This window comes from Medicago truncatula, chromosome 2 (assembly GCF_003473485.1).
Source record: "Medicago truncatula cultivar Jemalong A17 chromosome 2, MtrunA17r5.0-ANR, whole genome shotgun sequence".
Classification (NCBI taxonomy): domain Eukaryota; kingdom Viridiplantae; phylum Streptophyta; class Magnoliopsida; order Fabales; family Fabaceae; genus Medicago; species Medicago truncatula.
In genome coordinates this window covers 45,918,785-45,944,120 of record NC_053043.1, presented here as the reverse complement: position 1 = coordinate 45,944,120, position 25,336 = coordinate 45,918,785, and the positions used below count along the sequence as shown (strand labels likewise).

Genomic DNA, 25,336 nt, shown 5'->3' with positions numbered 1-25,336 from the left:
CTCTATAAATTTACAAACAACTAATATTTGCTTAAAAAAAAAAAAAGAACCCAACACAAAGACGAAATAAATAAGTGGAACAAATCTTTCTCTCAAAATAGGTTGTTATGAATTATCGACTAATTAATATTTGTAAAGTCTGTTTAGAAGATTAATAATTTTAATTTTGATTAAAAAAATTAATTTTTCAAAATATATAATAAAAAAAACACGAAAGTGATTTAAGTAATTTAATCTAAAATAAATGGAAATGAGATAGAAAATGATCTGACAAACAACAGGGTTTGTTGATTTATATATCTATATATATCATTTTGTTTGGATTATTTATAGAGGATTTGGAAATTTTTACTATGTATATAAACTTTTTAGTTAATGTCCTCGTGAGCAAAGTTAAGTTGGTATGGACAATGCATAATATATGTAAGGTCCGGATTCTGCTTTTCATTGATTTTTTTTCTCTATTTATCTCTTCCTCTCAATATTTTTTCGTACTATTTGTTATATTCTTCTTCCCAATGTTTTTCATACTATTTCTTATTATGTGCTTGTTTGACACCAATAACGAAAAATGTAGACAAACATGTGTACTAATCGAATAAGATAATTGATTTTAGAGACACTGAAAAAATTAGAGTAGTAAGTTTTTGTTTTTTTTTACAAATGGTGAGTATTGTTGAAAACCCAAAAATAAATAAAATTGAAAAGAATTTTGAAATCTTTAGTTCAATATCGGAATTGTAAGAAGAATGGTGAAATTAAAATCAATATCTATAAAAAAAATTCAAACAAATCACTACATTAACGTATAGATCCAAAATTTGCTGCAAAAATAATTTATAATATATATTATAATTATAAAAAAATTACATCATGTGAAAATGAAAAAAAAAAGTATAAAGTTGTTTTTAAAAACACATGAGTAAATAAAAAACATATGAGTAATTTATTTTATACTTATCACAAATATTTTTATTTTTTTTCACAAATAATATGAACTTAAATAATTTTTTTTAATGTACTATTAATTCAATCATTCCTTATATATAAATAAAAACCTTTTTCTTTGACCCTTCTTATCACCATTGTTTTTTATTTTTTTGCTTCTACAAATAATATGAACCTTTTTATAGAAACAAATAATATGAACTTAATCAATGTTTTTTATACACCACCACATCATTCCTTACAGAGAAAAACGAAAAGGTTTTGCTTTGCCTTTGACCTTTAAATGTTGTTTCCTATCTTGAATATAGACATCGATTCTACTAATTTTTGCTTCCTTATTAAATTATAACAGCTATGTGTTATCATTTAAAAAAATGTTGGTACATGTTATATTTGTTTTTTATCTCTTATTTGCATATCTTGTGCCTAGTTTAGATGCTATTAATATTTTTATTTTTTGATTTTATAGAGAGAAAACACCTTAAAACGATGTTAATGAGTCAAGTGTGAGTTTACGTTCTATATTGAATTGAATAGTAGATTTTGAATAGAAAATAAGTGTGATGACTCATATACCAAGGTCTTTAGATTTTGTGTAAAGATGTGGTGTCAATCTCACTTACATGGTTGGTATTGGCCTAATACGATGATCTAACTCAGTGCAGGCTCACTCGCAAGTCCCAACGTTATGATAAACTTTTTTTTTATTTTTTTATATTTGAATGTCATTTGTTTAATTTTTTATCTTAAAATTTAGTTATTGGATGTCATTTTCTTTCATTATATATTTTTTATACAATCTATATTACTTCAAATTCCTTCATTTTTTGTTTTTGATGGGATTTATGGAAAATTACATGTGTTATGTTGAGTTGAAAACATATATGATTATTACAAATTCAAAAATAATGTGGCATTTTTTTTATTTACTCTAATTTTTTTGCAAAACATTTAAACAAAAATTTCTAACTGCTTCAGTTAACCCATAAAATTATCAATAACTCACTCTATTATCTAAACAGCCACAGACAAAGCATACACTCTTTGTAGGCACTAAAAATGAAATAAAATAAGGCTTAATTCCACTTTTAATCTCCCTATTTGTTTTAAAAGAAAATGGTTTTTTAGTCCATCTATTTTTACCACCATTATTTGTCCTCTATTCGTACTTTTTTCTAAAGTTTCATCCTCATCGCATTTTAGGCTAATTTATTATGATGTGCCTATTCATAATGACGTGAAAGAACTTATATCAATGTGAATCATATGTGTAGATCATTTTAATGTAACAATGTTTATTTTGAATGTTGGTGTAGAAAGTTTTATAGTATCAGCTCATCATAATTAATCATGTTTGTGACTTTGAATATGGTTAAGATAAAATCAAATGTTTGAATTGATCTAAAAGTTGTGATTGTTAATGAGAATATAATTAATCAAATCCAATAGAATTTATAGGACTATATTTTTACTCTTAGCTTATACATCACGTTTTCGTGATCGAAAACCCCCCTTGTTTTTTACTTGATTGAAAAATATTTGTTATTTGAGTCGTATGTTTGGATCAATATAATATGGACATCTAGAAAATGATCTAAAAGAAACCCCGATGCAATATTTTTCTTTTAAGGAAAATGTAATATTTTATTAAAGTTTGCTAAAAATAATAAGAGTCAACTTTACACTTGTTCCATATTAGACACATTAACTTTTTATATATATTTGAGTGCTTAATGCTCTTGAAGTTTTTCTTTAAACAATCAATTTAAAATTCTTTCACAAACAAATGTCATTTTATAACCTTTTTTTAATGTGCTACCAGGGGAAAAATGACTGTGTGGCATATAACTTATAATTTATGACATATAATTAACAATTAAAATTGAAATATTCAATTTTAATCCCTCAAAAAAAAAAAATTGAAATACAATTGAAATCTTCATTATAATTTTGAATGTTCACCATATATATATATGTGAAGTTTTTTCTATGCGGAAATTTATTTGGATCTTAAATGATTATTAATGTTTATCAAGTAGAAATTTAATGACATTTATTTATTTTTAATGTGCTACCACATGAACAATGATTGTGAATGAAAATTTTATGGCATATAACTTATAATTTATGACGTATAATTAATTATTAAAGTTGCATTGAAATGTTTATTACTCCCTCAGTCCCTAATTATAAGACCTTTTTGAGAATTTTTTTTGTCCCTTTTTATAAGACCCCTTTGTTATTTCCAACTACATTAATTATTTCTTTACATACATGCCCCTATTTATTATACATATTTTTCTTCAATCAGCAATAAGTAGCATATGGAAAACATAAACTAACTCTCTCTCTTAAGGATAAAATTGTAAAAACAATAGTGATTACAAACAACTTTAATACAAATATCCGCTTTCTTAATTCCCGTGATTTTAGCAAAAGGGTCTTATAATTAGGGACGGAGGGAGTATAATTTTGAAAGTTCACCATATATATATATATGTGAAGTTTTTTTCTCTGCGGAAATTTATTTGACTTTGAAATGATTATTAATGTTCATCAAATAGAAATTTAATGACATTCATTATGTAATTATTAGTTAAGGAGTGTTTACGTTCTTATTTTGCTAATTTTTTTTTTAACTATTCTAATAATGACATGTTCCAGTATATTCCTTTCTAAATATCCTTCCAAACACTTTTGTTAGTCTGATAGTATATGCTCGTGAGATTGATCTCATTGAATTAATCGGTCCTTGAACTGAATATAGAGTTAAAAAAGACCATTTTAAACACTTTCCTCGTTTGAATTATAGATATTATTGAAAAAGATACTTTTTAGTTTACAAACATAAGTTATTTTTTATTTGTTTACTATAGTGAATACAGCATAATACTCAAATGAGTTTTAAGATAAATTACTCAAAACAACTTTATATTTTGGGACATATAATGTAAACATGTTTATTTTTGAATGTTAGTGTAGAAATTTTATAGTATCAGCTCATCAAAATCAATCATGTTTGTGACTTTGAATGTGGTTAAGATAAAATCAAATGTTTGAATTGATCTAAAAGTTGTGATTATTATTGAAAATATAATTATTCAAATCCAATAGAATTTTAGGAGTCAATTTTTACTCTTAACTTATACGACATGTTTGCTAAAAATAATAAGAGTAACCTTTACACTTGTTCCATATTATTAGACACCCCTTACCTTTGTATATACACATTTTAAGTCATTTATTTTTAGATTTTTTTTTTTCAAACCTAACATGTAAACATTTTGTTTTTACAAAAAATATTGTAACAAACGGGTCTTTTTTACGAAATAAGTCCTTGATAGGTATTAAGTTAATTTTTTTTAATGAACCATATGTTTGGTTTTTTTAACTATAACAATTTTTTATCCTAGAGGAAATTAACATGGGAGACAATTTACATGGAATCATAGGGTTGCTCTTGTTGATATTAAATTAAATACTAATTAAAGGAAATTTTCTAATATACATGTTCTTGAGGACTTTATAAGCCTTATTTGAACAATTTTTTTTCTCATTTATATTTATTCATGAATTTTCATTGATATTTAATCATTTCTTTAATTTAATTATATGTTTTATTTGACAATATAATATTTCTCTTTCAAGCAAGAGAAGTCAAACACGAAAGTTGATTCATTTTTAAAAACACCGGAAATAGAACATGTACATGATATATTATTCATGTATTGATTTCTTTAACAATTATTAGTTATAGTGCTTTATTAAAATGGAATCAGAATCGTGAACTTATGTGTATTCCACAATAATAAAAATAAAAGAGAAGGATGTGAGAAGAGTTGATCAAATTACTATTCATGTTTTTAAGTTTGAATATAAAATAATATATATTAAAACAAAAATAAATAAAATGAATATAACTAAAACGACCACATTGAAGTAAATAGCCATGATATCAATATGAAACATGTTTTTTTTTTCGCGATTAAGATATATATTCATACATTAGAACCGTATTCATTGAACAGATAACTCAGTTATCGTTTACATCACAAACGAACCAAACAAAAACGAACCAAATACATGCAATTCATTAGAACCATGATTCCTTTACTGAATTGATTTCAAACATGTTATCAGAAATTGCATGAAAGAAGTGAGGAGATGAAAATGATGCAAGTTTCATCAACTATATATAGGGGGGAAACCAACAAATTACCTTTGAATCCCAAACCGTCATTAAATAATATGATGATGAAAAAAATGTCACATATTAGAATTCAATTGGCTTAGAAATTTCATTGACACGTGTTATGATCTAATTGGTTTCATGACATGATTGAAACATATAGAAAAGAGGGAGGAAAAGAAATATGTTAATTTTTATTTTTTTTTTGACAAAAGAAATATGTTCATTTGTGAGGTTTAATTTTAAACAAATCAAAAAAGTTAGTGCAAGTTAATTACATTTACACACCATAAAATAATTCCTTTTTAAGTGTAAATTATTTTTAATATAGATAAAATGACTATTGATTCTATGCAAGATAAATATTTATATGATATACATTATAATTACAATTATTTTTATAATTGATGCAATATGATTGGTTCAACAAAATAATATCGACACAGTCTATAAGTCCTAGCTCAACTGGCAAATACCGAAATTGCAAGGCCGGACGTCATGATCCGGGTTCGAACCGGGACCTCACAATTGTGTGTGAGTTTAATTTCAGTGGTTTACCACTTCATCTAAGACAAAAAAAAAAAAAAAAAATATCGACACATGTTAATATATTATTGAAAGAATTTTTTCAAATGACGTGAATCAAATATTATTTAGAGTACAAAGATGATGCATTCTAATTTTTTTTCTTTGATTTTTAGTAAAAGTAAAATTTGAAGTTCCAATTAAAAATAAAAAATAAGACGTATCAATACAAAAATGATGCAATAACAAAACAATAAATTTTAAATTTGATTTTCAGTCCATAGAATTTTTACATGATTAATCACAATAATTATTTAAAAAAAAAATCAAAAATTGATTACCATTTGGTTGCCAAATTTGTAGATTCAATCACGTTTGTCAAAATAAGTATCTTCCACTTATCAAATTTTTCGTTTACCAAAATTCATGTCATTTTGTAGTTTAAATAAAAAAAACATTAAATACACCTTAGAATTCTAGCATATTACATTTTGTTGTGTAAATCAAATAAAACATTAAATGTACCTAACAATATAAGCATGCCATGTGTACTTTTCAAAAAAAAATAGTGCAAATATATATAATAAAGATATATATATATATATATATATATATATATATATATATATATATATGGGTTAGAATCAAATGACACGTGTCAAAATTAATTTGACATCAAATCTTATCCATTCATTTCATTTAATCCAAAGGTTTAAAACTATCACAAAATTAATTAACATACACAAAATACTCTATATATATAGGGTTTTGATAGAAGCCACCCATGAAGGTGTCTTTTAGCAACCCACACCTCAAGATTATTTTGAGCAACTATTTTTTGCGAATGCAGGAGTCCATGAACCGGTGCTGGATTTGATGAGCCAGTGTGTTTCGATGGATGACAATATCATGCTTACATCAAATATTACAAAGGAAGAATTGCGTCAAGCCCTTTTTCAAATGCAACCAGACAAGTCCCCAGGTCCATATGGTTTTAACCCAGCATTTTACCAGAGATTCTAGCATGTGTGTGGTGATGATATTTTTCAGGCAGTGGTTTCTTGGTTGGATCGTGGTTACTTTCCTTCAAATCTTACAAAAACAAATATATGTTTGATCCCGAAGTGCGAAGACCCAGACAATATGAAGGATCTTAGGCTCATATCTCTTTGTAATGTTTTGTATAAGATGTTTCGAAGTTGCTCGCTAATCGTCTCAAACGTTGTTTGGATAAATGTGTGTCAGAGGAGCAGTCGGCGTTTGTTGAGGACCACTCCATACTGGACAACACATTAATAGCTACCGAGATAATCCACTCAGTGAAGAGGAAAACAAACGGATGGAGAGGGGAATTGGCTCTCAAGATTGATATTAGCAAGGCTTATGATAGAGTGGATGGGGGGTATCTTCGTGGCGTGCTTATGCGAATGGGGTTCAGTGAGAAATGAATTAAGTGGATGATGATGTGTGTTAGTTCTGTTACTTACTCAGTGCTTATGAACTTTGACAGGGTGGGGCCTATTGTGCCTGGTCGAGGGTTGCGCCAGGCTGACCCATTATCACCATATTTATTCATATTGGTGGCCGAGGGACTCTCGACTCTAATACATAAAGCAGTTAATAGAGGTGGTATTCATGGGGTACAAGTATGTTGTGGTGCACCACTAGTGTCCCATCTGTTGTTTGCAGACGATTGTTTTTTGTTTTGCAGGGCCAATGTGGTGGAAGCACAACGTTTACTCACTATTCTTAAAACTTATGAGGTAGCATCTGGGCAAGAAATTAATTTATCAAAGTCTGAGGTGTTTTTCAGTCGCAATATGAGTGGGGCAGCGCAGGAGGATTTGTCACGCATTATTGGCGTTTGACATGTGATGGGTGCCGAAAAGTATTTGGGATTACCTTCGATGATTGGTAGAGATAAGAGGTCGGTTTTTTCTTTTATCAAGGATCGTATCTGGAGACGAATAAATGCGTGGAGGGGTCGAGCATTATCGAAGGCAGGAAAGAAATTTATGATCAAATATGTGTTACAATCTATTCCTTCATATATAATGAGCATTTATCTTTTGCCGAATTCAGTTATAGATGATATTGAGAAGATGATCAATGCGTTTTGGTGGGGAGGAAGGAGTAACAACCGAGGGATTAAATGGATGGCTTGGGAACGTGTGGCATGCCCCAAAGAGTTTGGTGGAATGAGGTTTCGGAATTTCAAAGCTTTTAATATTGCTATGGTAGCTAAGCAAGGATGGAGTTTTCTGTCTAAACCTGATTCTCTGGTTGCTAGAATTTTTAAATCGAGGTACTTTCCACGGTCTTCATTTCTGGGTGCTAAACTCGGTAATAACCCAAGCTTTGCTTGGCGGAGTATTTGGAATTCGTGTCAGTTACTTTTATATGGTTGTAGATGGACGATTGGAGATGGGCAACAGGTCAGCGTGATGAATGATCCGTGGGTTCGAGGTGTTCACGGTAGCTGGATTCAATCCCCACAAGGTCAAGATGTGCATAGTTTACCTGTGTCTGATTTGATAGCTGACGAGGAACTGTAACACCCCGTTTTCCCAACATAAAATTTCATATAAATAATCAGAGTAATCCACATAAACGGAATGTAACACTTCTTTTCTTAAAATCATAAACGGAATAATTAACTAATTATCCTTCAGAATTCAATAACATAATATTTAATACTTCGCAGCGGAATTTATTCAATATCTAAAAACAGTCTTTGTCACGAAGGCCTCATCATAAACATCTCATAAAAATCCAATCTAAAAACATAGTCATGAAACTTCATAAAGTAATACGTAAGGAATAGAAAAGCAACAATAAAATCACATCCCCTTACGTATCAGAGCACCTAAGACACACGTGAGGGAGAAACCACTCACGACAGCAACTAACAACAACTTATTCTCGATCACCTGCAAGTTACCCATACGAAGGGCAACATTTCCAAGCAGAAGGGGTGAGATTTCACAAACAATAATATTAATCATATAATTCATCAATTATATATAACAACATAAACATCATCAACATATCATAATAATAATTCTTCATTAAACACTTCATTAAAACATAACAACTTAGCAACTCATGGACAACAACTTATCAACTTAACAACTTGACTCGACAATGCGACTCTGACTTTGACTATGCAACTTAATTCTCTTAATCATGCATGTGGTACCAATCCAGGGCATCAAGCCCCCAACTTATTTGAGCATAAATATACTCTCAGGGCATCAAGCCCTCAACTTAATTGAGCAAAGGCTCCAGGGCATCAAGCCCCAAACTTTAATGAGTATGCATAGACTCAATCAAATTGTACAACTTAGACAACATCAACAACTTAAGACTCCAATACTTTGGAACGACATCTTTCATCTTAAACCGACACATGCAGCTTAATTAATATACAACAGCAACATAGGCAACACATAGGTAATTCACAGCATAACCATATCAATGATAAGAATTAACAACTTCAACATCATTCATTTTCCACATAAGGTATATAAATATTTCACAATGATCATCAACATTTAATCATCTCAACTCAGACTCTCAGAACAGCAATAATATTATAAATAACTTCACCCCTGCCCCAAGGTCTATCTCCTAACAACTCGTTTGACAAAAATCATATGAACCCTTAATAAGGCAGTCTGTCTTTAAGGAGCTCGCGAGGCGAGGGACATTGTTCGCTATGACGAGTTCAGGAAATGGTTGTTCGCCTTGGCGAACAAGAAACTGGGTGCTCTCGGGAATTTTGACATTTTTCACCCAAAAATCCCATTTTTAACTTTCCCATGTTCAACTTCAATCTAAAAACTTTCCTAATCATTATTATACATATTCAGGCACTCAAAATCATCTAAAGCTCGACTAAAGGGGTTAAATCACAAAATCAGGTTTCTCTCTGGTCAACTCGTGATGGCGAGTGATCTGCTCGCTATGGCGAGTTACAAGGTAAAACTCGCGAGGCGAAGGGAATTGCTTGCGAGGCGAGCGATGAATGTCAGTTCAGGCAGAATGCCGATTTTTACGAAAATCCATCAAAACACATGGTTCTAAGCATAAAACTGATTCTAAACATCACCCTATGGATTATCTAAGGTTTGTACACACTACCTACATCATTTCTATAAGTTTCCATCATCCAATCCTCAATTATCACTCTTAACCCTAATTTCCAATTCTCAAAAACTAACCCTACAACATGTTAAATCTAATCATCAGAATCATAGGCTTAAGAAGATTGAATCTTAGTCCCACCCTTACCTTAAGAAAATCGATCAACAACTCTCTCTTGGTTATTCTCTCCTCTTGTTCTCCCTTTCCTCAAAAACTGGTTGTACGTGAAAACTTTCTAAACCTATTTTTCTCCTATTTTTCTTATTTCCTCTTTTCCCACAAAACTCTCTAAATTCTCAAAACAACCCCTCATCTCAATATTTATTTTATTTTCAAATCTTATTCTATTAAATAATAAAATAAGCCACTTAATAATTCACAACCCATCATATAATCATTTAAATCACATCAATAATCTAAATAGACTCTAAAATCTATAAAAATAATCAAATAATTAAAGAGGGCGTTATAGGAACGAGTTTGGGACATTGATAAGATTGAATCTTTGTTTTCAGATGATATGGTGCAAGCTATTCTTGACACACCACTGTTTGCGGAAGTTCAAAATGATAGAATAACGTGGATGATGGAACGTAACGGGAGGTATACTGTTAAGACTGGTTATAAACTGGCTATGATGGAGTTGTTACACACTGATTGGTTCCATGTTGAGGGAGAGTGGCATAGAATCTAGAAGGTGAATTCCCCTCATAAAGCACGTAATTTGTTATGCAGGATTTGCAAGGGGTGTGTTCCTACTCGTCTCCGACTTCGATCACGATATGTACAATGTGAGGTGATCTGCCCCTGGTGTGATACGGCTGTTGAGGATGATTGGCATGCTTTCGTGGGTTGTACGATTGCGCGTGAAAGTTGGTATTGGGCAGGACTTTCAACTGTGCTACAAACGCGAGTTGGAACTGAGAGCCGCTTGTTAGATTTTGTTTTTGACATATGTTGTTCAGAAAGCCGAGACACTGCTGGTCGAGTGGCTTTACTTCTTTGGCAAATTTGGGCTGCTCGTAATGATGTCATTTGGAATGACGCTCATCATACTTCAAAAGGCATTGGAAGGACAACATTAGATGCATGGCAGCAATGGCATGGCACCGACCAAAAACTGTGGCTTGTTCTTCTGAGCTGAAGTTGTGAACCCAAAGAAATCAAGTGGTTCATTGCTTGATGCTATTTGGCAAAATGCGAAGTATCTTGGTACAAAGAAAACATCTCCTTGTTTAATATGTGTGTCCATTGCATTGGTTCCATTTGGAAACACTATTTGAATTCTACCAGAACCTCTTATCACTATGCCATACTCTGTTGCCCTTGGATTTACATGGGGTGTCATCATGGATCCCTGCCATATAGATTGAATGCAAAAGAATTTATTATATGCCTTATGCAATAAATAAATATAGTTGACATATTACATATATAGTTTATATTATGTATATTTTATTGAGTAACTGTTCCCGTGATCAAATGTTGACGATGCATCCTCAATTGCAAGAGTTGTGGTTACGACAACATAAAAAACAATTATGTTGTTATCCAACTTGTTGTCATGGACCATTTATCAAAAGACTATTGCGAATAGGATTTGAACTGTGTGCAATCTAACTTCACGAGTCAACTGTCAGCCACATCTAGACCGTCTGATCAAGATTGAACGTTTAAGATGTGGCTGACTGGTTACAATAAGGAGAGTATGAATGAATGCACACAACATATATCCTTACATGTAACAATTTACCAATACTAGGATTGCGTACCGGTTTGAGATTGACATGATAAATGCCAATGCCATAACTTTTGAGTGGAGAATAATCAGAACCGTCTAGAGCAACACTCCAACCATAACTATTTTTGAAATCTGGTTTTCTATCATAGAGGTTGCAAGAGTGAGGGGATTTGTGGGTAACTTTGTCGTATTTCTTATTTTTTATCTCATTGCCAAATACAGATTCCAATAAGTTCCTCCAAGACCAACTTGTTTTTTGCATTACTTCATCATCTTCTTCTTCTTCTTGTTCTTCATCTTGCATCATTTTCATCATGTGGTTTAGTTTGTCATCCTCTTTTAGTTGAAGGAATTTTGTCCATATGTTTGAAGCACTTGGATGTGAACGGCCCACGTGTACAATTGGACCCTCATGTTTCCTTGTGAAGAATTTCATCAACTTTGATCCTGATACCTATGATGAATTAATTATTTAACACATTAGTATGTTTGCTAGCTATGAAACGCTGATAGAGACAAGGACATCGAACACAACACAGACACATAGTGAAGTTGTTTGTTAGTTTCCTTACATTAAATGCAGATTCAAGGATTCGAGGCTCGAATCCGGAAGGTACTGACAGTGGGGCTCCACCTCCAATATAGAAAGACTACAACATATAAACAAGCTATATTAATTTATTAGAAAGATTAATCATATTATATATGAAAGTATGGATTGATTATACAAATGCATATATATACCTGGAAAATACCAATTCTCAAACTCTCGGATGGGTCGATGCTACAAATAATGTGAAGCTTTTGAGCCTCCCCAGTATTCAACAAATAGAATGCAGAACCAGCTGGAATTTGATACACATCTCCCTTCTTCAAATCCCTCTCTGCCAATTCATCCTTATATATGAATCCCACCTTTGCTTATCCTGAAATCCGTTTTCAAGTTAACTCATAAATTTTCAAAATACATTTATATCTGGGAATTCATCTTTCACAAGTGATCTTAAGTTTCTATTTTTCACTTTATCGTAAATTTTAAATATCTAGCCATGTTACTCGTAATTTTGTCATGCAGATCGTACATTGGAAAACCTATATGGATCGATGATATGATACCTGTAAGGACAAATATGATGAGAGTGGAATCAAGATATTGAGGAACAAAAAGTGGGCTTGGTTCCATAGTAATAAAACCAACGTGCAAGCGTCTTTCAAATATTCTACCACCATGACTCTCCAACACTCTCATCTCTCCTGCATCAGTCTTCACCACACGCTTGGAGTTTTGCAACAAGAACAATTTTTTGTCTGGCGTTGAAGGTTTGTTTTCTCTATCTTCTGCCTCCCACATTCCCATTGTCATGGACACACCATGACAAAGAATAAGAAGCATGATCAAAAGAGGCGCTTTGTTTCCCATGATTTTTGACTATTTTTGTATTGCTTACAATATGAAGCTAGCTTGAGTGATAAGGAAGAACAAAGAGAGTTTATTTATAATAAAAAGATAGTGGAAGATAATTTTTTTGGAGGAGATACATGTCATAAATGTAGAAATTTAGGGATCTTATTGACCATGTATTGTGCTATTTTGGAGGCAAACATTTGATCAAGGACAGACAAGGATGGACAACAACAAGCTATGCCACTAATACTTTCATGATGACAAAATCAATCCTTTTGAAAACAACAATCCAATCAACTCACACAATAATGAATAATCAAACACATGAACGAATTGTGAAAAATATTATATTTTAGAAAATAAAACTTTTTTTTTTCTCTGAATTTTTAGAAGCATAATGAGATAAACTTCGGCTATAACAAATGGGATCAATTCCTCACAAAACTTTGTGAGATTGAACAATTGGAACAAAACCTACTAGAATTAATGCATGCACTGAGAGTGCTGTAACAATGAAAAAGCCTAAAGCAATAAGCAAAGTAGACTAGTTCTGCTGCTAGTGTCTCGTTGCCAAACCAGAAAATAGGCTGTAAATAAGCAAATGGCCACAAAGAAAAGTAAATAAGCGAAGTTACGGCTGTTGGTCTGAATGTTTTTGAAACGGACGTCGTTTTTTAGACTAAACAAGAAGATGAAACTTGTCCCGAAGCAACTAAATGTACAGAGTGATAATACCACAAGGTTCCAGGGGAAAAACATGTACGAAAGAGTAGAATAGGAAAGCTGATATCGGTGCCACAGTCCCCAAAAGGATGGCTATCTTCATCAAACTCTCTAAGAAAGAGATGTAATTAGCCCTAGAATAAAGCAAAATCAGATATAAAAATAAAAATAAAAAACGTTATTACTGCGAAGCAACATATGCAGAAAGAAATTAAAGGCGAAAAACAAACTTACTCTTCATGATCATGAAGCAACCAGGGCTACAACAGATGGATGAAAAACTAACACAGATGAAGAGGAGATGTATGCATCCCACGCCTGTACCTGCAGTGTCACCAGTTACGACGGAGACATTGTGCGTGATGGAAACAGTTACGATATAGAGAGAGGGTTTGGGTAAAGAGGAGAATTGAATCTTTTGTGCGGGTGGATTTAAATAAAGAAAGAGATATTATTGCATCAACTCTCACCCAACACATCATTCTTACACCCAACCAATAAAAATATGACACATGTTATTAAATTTAAAAAAAGTGTGATTTTAATTAAGAAAATGGAAACATAAATGGTGGTGATAGTTCTTGTCAGTTAAAAAAAATGGAAAAAGGAGAGAGAAATATCAAGAATAATGACAAAAAATTCTGATATTAAATCTTTTTATTATTTGAATGAGGTGTTTGATTTTAATTGGTTGGGTGTAAGAATGATGTGTTTGGTAAGAGTTCACGTAAGAATTTCTCATAAAGAAAAGGGTCTAACATCTATTTAGGATTGGGAAACGGCCTTGGAAGGAGTAGAACTCCCCTCATTTTGTAACAAACTGTATTTATCTTTGCTAAAAAATCTTTACTTCCAATTATACACCGTCACAATGTTATGTGGTCGGTGTCATTTGAAGAGAAAAAAAGTATAATTTGTTAATGCATAATTTCTATGCCTATAATTTTAATCAAATTCTAAATAATTTTAATCAAAATCAAAATTTCATAAAAACTATAATGTTCGTAATTTATATTCATTACTAGAAAATTCAGAAATTATATCACTACTGTTAGTCTATTTTTATTTCAATCTCTTAATTTAACTTATTTGAATCTCGATTACTATAACTATTACGGTTATATAACTACTAGAAATTATCGTATTTTATGCAGAATTGCCTACAGATTCTAATGTAAATTTCGCAGGAAACCTGTTTTCTGCGGATTTTGCCAAAAATTTAGGTTCCCACGCAATACTTTCATGGGTAAATATTTGCTGAGGATTTTAAGATCCGCATGAAAGGTATATCTGCAGCAAATGTGAAGAAAATCCGCAGGAAATAATAGGTAGTGTTTAAGGAATTTTCTAGCTCGTAACCAAGTGTCTTGCGATAGATACTTCCATAGTAAATTGATTTATCTGCGGATTTATCTATTAATATATTTGTTTCTAGTGCCAATTAAAACAAATACTTGTTTCAAAACAAAACTAATAGTTATAATTTGGTGATTGAAATAAAGAGTTATCAAGTTAAATTGGTACCAATTTAAATGCTTGTGACTCTGAATCATGAAAGGGAGAATGGACCTTAGGGGTGTGTTTGGATGGAGGGTTTAGGAGGGGAGGGTTTAGTTTTCTTTTTTAAATTACGGACACTATGAAATAATATTTAAAGAGTTAACATATTAACATGATAAATGATCTTATAATACTTAAATCGCACTTAATTTATTTTAGAAAAACATGTTATAGAATCCATAATTTAAAAATGAAAAGTAAACCCTCCCCTCCATTTCCCTCTTAAACCCTTAATCAAAAACACACCCTGCTACTGAACCAACAGCAGGTAAAGCTGACCTGCCAGGAGTTAACCCCTCGGTAATGTTCACCATTCCCTCGCTTTTTGGTCTACAATTGTGACTGTTCTGCCACCTATAACTAGCTAGGATTTGACTGTCTTATGCGAGGGGTAGCCCCTCGGTTTACCCCTGTGTTATTTTTCCCCTATATATTTTCAAACCGTGTTCATTTGTAGTGTTCCATACTTAGAAAAAATTCTAATACTCTTCAACTTCCTTCTACACTTCTACTTTCTTGCTACCGTGGGTGAGCAAATAATGTCTCTCACTAAGTCACTGTGAGCAAACAGATAAGTCACCACTGATGGCTCCTATTTCCAATTTCTCTTCTCTCCCTGATATATAGAAGTTAAAAATCCCTTTCCCTAATTTTTTTTTAGTGTTTATATTGTTTGTTCTCTCTATTTTTTTATCAATTTTTTTTATCACTATTGTTTGTTCTTTAGTGTTTCCTTTTTACACACAATAGCAGCAACAATAATAATTGATAACCACAATTGAATCTTTTTATTTTATTTTATTTGAGAGGAAGCATATTTCGGTGTCATATTAATGATAGAACTACTGAAAGTATGGACAGGAGGAGAATGAATTGAAAAATAAATGAAACAAGAGAAGAGAAAAGGTCTAAACAAAAACCTTCAAGATGAAATTTTTTATGTATCTTCAAATTTGAATCTATGTCAAGTCCATTGTGGTGAGGTGCTTGATCTGCACACTTTTAAAGAAGTTGATGCTGGTGTTGTCACAAAGTTGGTAGATTAATTGCAGCTACCAATAATCATGTTCTATTCAATCTGCAATTTGTGTGGTCGTAGAGAGATTTGGGAGAAGGAGAGAGGCCTCATGATCCAGAGAGAATGTCATGAATTAAATTGAACTTCAATGTTAGTAAGATTAAACCTTTAATTTATATTTCAAAAACAATTTTTTTATATTTTTATTATTTAAAATAAATTTTATATATTAAAATGATTTTTTAAACAAATAATTGTATTTCAAAAACAATTTTAAAAGAAAAAATTGATTTTTTTATTAATTTAAATACATTTTATTAATTAAAATTATTATTAAAATATTTAATTAATTAATTAAAAATTCGGTTTTATAAATAAAACTTTTTAAAAATAATAATAATATACCATTTGCCATGGGCTAAACCCCTCGCAAGACCCTGGTAAATACTGATCTGATTTGACCTCCCATCAGTCAGCGCGTCAGTCAGTAGTCAGAGCAGACTGCACAGTTGCAGCAAAAAAAGTGAGGGAATATACCAGGGGTTAAAACAAGGAAAAAGCCAGGACATATGCCAGGGGTTTAGCCCCTAGTTTTTTTCCCAGGGGTGTAACCCCTCACAAAATGTTAGCGACGAGCTGTTTTGCCAGGGTTTCCGCCCCTGGCAAATGCCCTCACAAACGTCCCTTTTCCCAGGGATTCTGTCATTTTCTCAGGGATTTTGCCCCTGGCGAAATGCAATGTTTCTTGTAGTGAATGTTATTCCCAAGAATCTATATTTAATCCTTGAAACAAACACACCTCATTTGGGAGTTTGGAGGAGAGGGGAAGAGAAGGCGTTGGAGGGTTGGAAATATAGGGGAAAATGGTAAAATCTTTCACATTTTCTGAACGACTAATTTTTGGATAGAATGATAAATTAATGTTTATGATTAATATATTTAAAAAATTCATGTAAACTCGTCTCCAATACAATTTTTTAGTTCCCCAAATGAGGAGGATTTTGTATTAGGAAGAAAAATGAACCCCCAAAGCATTCCCTTCTCAATATCATTTATTTCTTCCATTTGCTCCTTTTTTTTTCTCTAAACCTCTCCCCTCCATTCTCTTCAAAACTCGCAAATAAAGTCTAAGGGCGTGTTTGTTTCAAGTTATATTTGTAGATTCCTGAAAATAAAATCATGAAAATACATATGCCTATGTTTGTTACAAGTTTACTAAATTTCATTCCCGGGTATATAATAATGTTCCTGGGAATTGAAAAAAATTTCCAAAGAAAATGGTGGGAATAAAGTTCTCATGAAGATGAGAGTAAAATTATATATGTTTGTTTACCTAATATAATCCTTATTTTTAAGGTTCCTTGGAATATTATAAAGTCAACCAAACATATTTTTTCTAAATACCTGGGAATAAAATTTCCATCTTTATATTCCAAAGAATGTTATTCCTATGAATAAATTTGGTAAATTTGAAACAAACACACCTAAGAGAAAGAAATGGAGAATGGGGAATTGTAAAATACATTATCAGTTTTTTTGTTTTTACGAAACTATCAAGTTGGTATATGCGTATTATTATATGGAAAATGTTAGATATCAAGAATGATTTTATAAGAAAAATTCAAGATTTACGGATAATACTCTCACTACTAGAAACTATCGATTTACGGATAATACTTGGGTGACATTGTGGTTGGTGACATTGGTGACATTACCAACCACAATATTACAAGTGTGCAAAACAACAAAAAAATCTTGTGAAAGAAAAAGAAGAAAGCCACATGTGACATTGTGGTTGGCCAATGTCACCAATGTCACCAACCACAATGTCACCCAAGTGCTACCATCGATTTACCTGCTATTTTCGTTTCACTTAGAACATTTTCTGCGGATCCTTTCATGGCAAGAATATCCGCAGGTAACTCTAACTTTTGCTGCGGATTTGTTTAAATTTTTATTTTTTAAATTCCTTCATGAAATTTTAAAAAATGAAACATTTTGCGTATCTTATTATTTTTATTTCTTTATATTGTGAACATGGATACTATAATTTTAAATTTAAGTTCAAATGAAATATCAAACTATTTCCGTTGATTGTGATTTTTTTTTTTTTTTTATAAATATTCAATGTTAAAATATTTTGAAAAATAATATTTTTTTGACTCAATTTTGATAAATAATATTAGAACACAAATTTCTATTAAAAAAAGAATATAACACAAATAATGACAAAATACTCAGACCCTGTGTGTGGAATATGTCACAACCACATTTATTGTGTGTGTAAAATCAATATAATAGTTTTCTATCTTTTATTTATAAAAGGGACAGTTAGGTTCCTGACAATATTTGTCAAAAAAAAAAAAAAAAGTTCCTGACAATATTTAAAAACGAAAAAATATAGTCCCTGTGATAAAAAAAAAATAAAAAATCATACATCTTTATAGAATTAAAAAATAAAGGAAGACAAAATCCAAAATGAACCATAAAGCTATGCACATTATTAAAAAAAAAAAAAGTGTCTTCACTCATATATTTTGCTAGACATAATTGTTTCCAATAAGTAGATTAATAAAAACAATTGAAAAGTAAATTAATAATTTTGTATGTTCTTTTTAAAAAAGAATAGTGTATTTTTTTATATTTAAAATAGAATAGTGTATATTTATGGCGTTTACAAAAAATAAAGGCACAATGAAACATAAGTCCATTTTTCTCTAAGCCCATTCAATTCCTTTCGGACAACAAAAAAAAAAAAAAACTTTCCTTTCAGACTCTCTTTCTCCAAACGATTTTTCTATTCTCTTTCTCCAATTTTCCAATCTGAAGCTCCATTAATGTACGACTGAAGCTCGTTGAAGCTCAATCACAACTATTTGACTTATATATTTTCAAATAAAAACCCAATATAATTTTTCTTTTAATTCTTATTTTCTTAGAGCACTTATTGTAATTTTTTACTCATACTGATCGTATAAAATAGCAATGCTTTAAAAAATAAACATTATAATTATTCTCTCCTAAAATAAAATAAAACAAAAATTATAAACTTTTTTTGTTTTAAAAAAAATGTGTTTTTTTATAAGGGGCTTATAAGTAGACATTCCAGATTTTGAAGGGAAGATACACCCCAATGAGTTTGTGGGTTGGCTACAAACTGTTGAACGTGTATTTAAGTACAAGGAGGTTCTAGGAGGAGCAAAAAGTAAAGATCGTTGTTGTTAAGCTGAAGAAACACGCTTCAATTTGGTGGGAAAATGTTAAAAGGAAACAAGAGCTTGAAGGTAAAAGCAAGATCAAGACATGGGAGAAAATGTGTCAGAAACTAACCTGTAAGTATTTACCTCCTCATTATTATCAAGACAATTTTGGTCAAAAACAATTATCCAAAAAATATCTTTTTCCTCCACAAAAAACAAAATTGACTCTCATAAACCACTAACTCATCAACCTATTTTCTCATTTAAACCTCACCATAACACAACCAAAGAGAAAAAAAATACCAAGATACCTAAATGTTTCGTGTGTCAAGGGTATGGATACATAGCCTTAGATTGTGTGAATCGTAAAGTAGTCACCATCGTTAATGGGGAGATAAACAATATTTTTGAAGAATAAAGAGAAGACATCAATGAATCGTTTGAAGAAGATACAATGGGAGAACCAATCTATGATGAAGAATGTGTTGGTGCTGATATTTTTGAAATGTCTAAATAAGAGGGAAAAGAAAATCCAATATATGATGTTGAATATGTTCCCGATGACATTCATGAATTGTTTGAAAAAGAGGAGAATAACGAGCCAATATATGACGAAGAACATCTTCCAGTTTAATATGGTGAATATTTGGAGGTTGAAAGAAGCTTGCAAATAACAACAGCCAAAGACATGATTTGTAATTTCATCATTGATAACAAAAGTGGTGAAAACGTTGCATCAAACTATATAGTAGAAAAGTTAAAGTCCCGATCGATTGAACACCAAGATCCATACAAGTTGCAATGGCTCAACAAGGATAATGTGGTAAAAGTATCTCAACACTCCATTATCTCATTTTCCATTGGCAATAATTATAAAGAAAATTTATGGTGATGCTATTTCTATGCATACTTGGAGGCCTTGTCAATATGATCGCGTGCATTATACGATGGTTATGCCAATACCTGCACTTTCGTGAAAGATGTGATTGAAATAAAGTTGGCACCTCTACACATTAATGAATTCAATGATAGAAAAGTGGAATTCAAGCTACTTGGACTTTCACTCGGAAATAAACCATTCAAGGATAAAATAAAGTTATGTCTGCTTTGCCCAGTTCCTAAGCCACCTTGGGAAAATGTTGGTACTGATTTTGTCCTCGGAATACTTTGGACTCCGCAACAAAAGAATTCTGAAATGGTAATCGAAGACAATTTTTTAGAAAATGGTTCATTTCATTCTATGTCGGAAGGTTACAATTGTTGTCTTGAGGATGAAGCAAGAAAATCTTGTCTCGAGGACGAGTCTCATCCAACCCGGAGAGAATGATAGAAAATGATGGAGAATAATATAGAACATTATGGAACTTTCAAGATGTGGAGAATATTTTAGAACTTTCAAGAATACTACTAAATAAAGTCATGATAACTATGAGCATTTTTATATCTCTAGAACTTTCTAGGAACATGAACTAGAGTAGTATAAATGAGGCTCATCTGTTTTGGCATATTCAAGATACTCAAGCATAGCTAGATGCATTCAAATACTTTTTCTTTGAGAATATTAGAGAGTTTCTCTATTTTCTCTACCTTTCCTTTTGTCCGTGAGCCATAATTTGACTAGTATATAAGCTAGAGAAGTGCATTAGGGATGTTGTACATAGTTTATAACTCAAGAATTCATGCATAAATTCCAATGTATACGGCATAATGGAAATTATCATGCTTCTGTGATTGAAAAACAGGAATTACGCGACAATCATTCACCCCCGCTTCGTGTCTTGTTCAGCCCTCACTAGATCGCATCTCATCTCCCTGTCCAAACCAAATCGTGTACCAAACCTCATCCATATCATTTTGTTCTCTTTGAAACTGTAAGAATATGCTTACTCCCGCTACTTTGTTTATGTTATTGATGAATGATTGCAATCATGTTTTGGTTGAAATTTATAACATAATCGTATGAGTTATGATATTGATCCTTAAGATCAGTATGTCAGTTGATGGTTAATTTTATGGCATTTTCTTGTGATGGTGAATATCATAAACAATATGCTAATAATCGTGATCATGAATCATAGACAACATGCATTGTAGATCAAAATGAGCACATAATGTGAACCTCTAGATTCAGCAACTCTTAAAAGTTGAAGCATCTATCATTCAGTTCATTTGTATTTTCCTATAAATATATAAGACTCACATTGTAATAGAAATTCTATGAGAAAAGAATAATATAAATAATGTCTCATCTTCTCTATCTCTATTCTCTTGCTCCATTTTTAGCAAATGCAAAATTATTAGTTTTCACATCAAGCACCCATAAACCCTTGTGTATATGAATCATTATTCATTAAGATTTCTTTGTGGTTCAAAGAAATTAGGAATTTTATTGTCCAGCTTGTAATGCAGGTGCAACCCTTGGGGCAGGTACTATAACAGACTCATGTTGTGCATTAAGGATGTTTTGCATTGCATCCTCACTCACTCCAAAAGCAGCAGCAAGCTCAGGTCCCATCATGCTCTTCATAAGTGACGTGGCACCAACCAAAAACTGTGGCTTATTCTTCTGAGCTGAAGTTGTGAATCCAAAGAAATCAAGTGGTTCATTGCTTGATGCTATTTGGCAAAATGCAAAGTATCTTGGTATAAAGAAAACATCTCCTTGTTTTATATGTGTGTCCATTGCATTGGTTCCATTTGGAAACACTATTTGAATTCTACCAGAACCTCTTAAGACTATGCCATACTCTGTTGCCCTTGGATTTACATGGGGTGTCATCATGGATCCCTGTCACATAGATTGAATTAATGCAAAAGAATTAATTATATGTGTTATGCAATAAAAAAAAAAATAGTTGACATATTATATAGTTTATATTAAGTATATTTTATTGATTAATTGTGAGAAGCAAGGTTTTAAATATTAGTCACGGTAACAGATACATCGCAGTCCTTTATATTGTGAAGGACATTGATAGATTCTGGTTCAGATGTGAATAAATGCAGATGATAATTCTATGGTATTTGGGAGATTATTGCATAATAATAAAGGAATGATCTATTATTATTGATATAAGAAAGTAACTGCAGAAAAGTACCAACCTCTAGGAATTAGAGAGCCTAGTCTCTCCCAAACCAACCCACATACAAAATACCCAATGCCCTCCCTTTTCCTCTGCATCTTTATTTATAATAGTAACTCACTATAACAGTTTCATAGAAATTCTGCAGATAACAATTACTATGTAACAGTTACTAATTAATATATTAAATAAACAACTAATATTTTATAACTTATGCCCTTAGGAGTCCTATATCTAACAGACATCAACCTCAATTGCTTTACGACAACATCAAAAAGAATTATGTTCCTATCCAACTCGTTGTCAAGGACATCTATTTGAAAGAATATTGCGAATTGGATTTGAATTGTGTGCAATGTGACTAACGCAGCCAGCTGTCTGCCACATCTAGACCGTCTGATCTTGATTAAACGTTTAAGATCTGGCTGACCGATTACAATAACGGGATTATGACTACACACAACCTACACTTGATCATAGCCAAAAGGCCGAGAAAGGTACACACAACCTAGATCCTTACAAATAAACATATACATAGAATAGGGTAGCGTACCGGTTTGAGATTGACGTGATAAATTCCAACGCCGGAACTTTTAAGTGGTGAATAATCAGAACCGTCTAGAGAAACACTCCAACCATAACTGTTCTTGAAATCTGGTTTTCTGTCATAGAGGTTGCAAGAGCGAGGGGATTTATGTGCAACCTTGTCCTTTTTCATATTTTCTATTTCATCTCCAAATACAGATTCCAAAAGCTTCCTCCAAGGCCAATTTGTTGTTTGCTTTACTTCTTCTTCAACGTCATCTTCTTCTTGATCTTGCATCATTTTCTTCATGTGGTTTAGTTTGTCATCCTCTTTTAGTTGAAGGAATTTAGTCCATATGCTTGAAGCACTTGCATGTGAATGGCCCACATGTACAATTGGACCCTCATGTTTCCTTGTGAAGAATTTCTTCAACTCTGATCCTGATACCTGTGATGAGTTAATTATTTAACACATTAGTACGTTTGCTAGTTATGAAACACTAAGAGAGACATAAACATCGAACACGGCACTGACACATAGTAAAATTGTTTGTTAGTTTCCTTACATTAAATGCAGATTCAAGGATTCGAGGCTCGAATCCGGAAAGTACCGACACTGGAGCTCCTCCTCCAATATAGAAAGACTACAACATATAAACAAGCCATATTAATTCATTCGAAAGATTAATCGTATTATATATAAAGGTATTGATTGATTATACAAATGCATATATATACCTGGAAAATACCAATTCTCAAACTCTCGGATGGGTCAATGCTACAAATAATGTGAAGCTTTTGAGCCTCCCCAGTATTCAACAAATAGAATGCAGAACCAGCAGGAATTTGATACACATCTCCCTTCTTCAAATCCCTCTCTGCCAATTCATCCTCATTTACAAATCCCACCTTTGCTTCTCCTGAAATCCATTTTCAAGTTCACTCATAAATTTTCAAATTACATTTATAGCTGAGAATACATCTTTCACAAGCGATCTTAAGTTTCTATTTTTCACTTTATCGTAAATTTTAAATATCTACCCATGTTACTCCTAAGTTATTTAGTCATGCAAATCGTACATTGGAAAATCTAAATGGATTAATGATATGATACCTGTATGGACAAATACGATGAGAGTAGAATCAAGATATTGAGGAACAAAAAGTGAGCTTGGTTCCATAGTAATGAAACCAACGTGCAAGCGTCTTTCAGATATTCTACCACCATGACTCTCCAACACTCTCATCTCTCCTGCATCAGTCTTCACCACAAGCTTTGAGTTTTGCAACAAGAACAATTTGTTGTCTGGCGTTGAAGGTCCATTTTCTCTATCTTCTGCCTCCCACATTCCCATTATCATGGACACACCATGACAAAGAATAAGAAGCATGATCAAAAGAGGCGCTTTCTTTCCCATGATTTTTGACTATTTTTGTATTGCTTACAATTTGAAGCTAGCTTGAGTGATAAGGAAGAACAAGGAGAGTCTATTTATAATAAAAAGATAGTGAGAACATGGTTTTTTTTAGGAGACACATGTCAGACATGTAGAATTTTAGGATCAAGGACAGACAAAGTCTTATGATTGAGAAAACATTTACTATTTCAGCATTGGATGTTTTGTGCTTTATATGACTTCCAATCCATTGCAGCATTTTCCTTCTTGCTTTAAAAATGAATTGGTAAACTTAGTACTAAATGAGAGAATTTTTACAGTACATTCGGCAATTTGACGTGTACCGATTTTTTATTTTTTTTAGAAGCCAGAATGAATATCACAAGATGTGCATATAATAGTAGCAAACAAAAGTGTTGTGAATCCGGTTCCAAAGAAACCTTCACACCAATGAAATAAACCAAAGATGTGTGGAGCAAGTGATAGTGATAATCAATGAGAACAAATGGTCTCCAAGCCAACAACAACAAAACAGCCCTAAGCTAGTGTATAGCAAAACCACACAAGAGATTCCAAAGCACAAACAAGATAAGCGGTAAAAGAAAGAACAAAACACCGAGAAGATTGTTGAACCAGTTCAGCCAATATGGCCTAATCTGGGGGAGAGAGCAGCTCTCCAATCCAATATGAGAAAGTGTTACAAAAGGTTACAAGACTCTAGCCTTCAAGCTTTACACATGAACAAACCCTAGATTCTACCCTTTGGTATTTTCCCACTCTCACACTATGAACCCTAAAACCCAAGGTGATTACAATGTTTTTCTCAACCTAAGAGACACTCTCAACAAAGACACTCAACCCATTTGGTTCCCTCCT

General features: G+C 32.0%; 1 protein-coding gene and 1 pseudogene across 1 annotated transcript; both read right to left on the bottom strand.

Moving 5' to 3' along the window:
- Positions 1–10,889: 10,889 nt before the first annotated feature.
- LOC11422136 (vicilin-like seed storage protein At2g28490) lies at positions 10,890–12,997 on the bottom strand (annotated as a pseudogene).
- Positions 12,998–21,841: 8,844 nt separating this feature from the next.
- Positions 21,842–24,501, bottom strand: LOC11416066 (vicilin-like seed storage protein At2g28490). The gene is made up of 5 exons (XM_003597118.3): positions 24,178–24,501; positions 23,802–23,983; positions 23,630–23,707; positions 23,092–23,511; positions 21,842–22,243 (listed from the first exon to the last, which is right to left on the bottom strand). Exons 1-5 carry the CDS (start codon positions 24,479–24,481, stop codon positions 21,842–21,844), a joined length of 1,386 nt encoding a protein of 461 aa, XP_003597166.2. The 5' UTR covers positions 24,482–24,501.
- Between the last annotated feature and the right edge of the window lie 835 nt (positions 24,502–25,336).

Excerpts from the sequence above, each read along its gene's own strand:
- LOC11416066 (XM_003597118.3), bottom strand. The coding sequence starts at position 24,481 with ATGGGAAAGAAAGCGCCTCTTTTGATCATGCTTCTTATTCTTTGTCAT. Across the intron at positions 23,984-24,177 it reads CATCGTATTTGTCCATACAG|GAGAAGCAAAGGTGGGATTT; the intron begins GTATCATATCAT and ends AATGGATTTCAG. Across the intron at positions 22,244-23,091 it reads ATCACGTCAATCTCAAACCG|GGATCCATGATGACACCCCA; the intron begins GTACGCTACCCT and ends TCTATGTGACAG.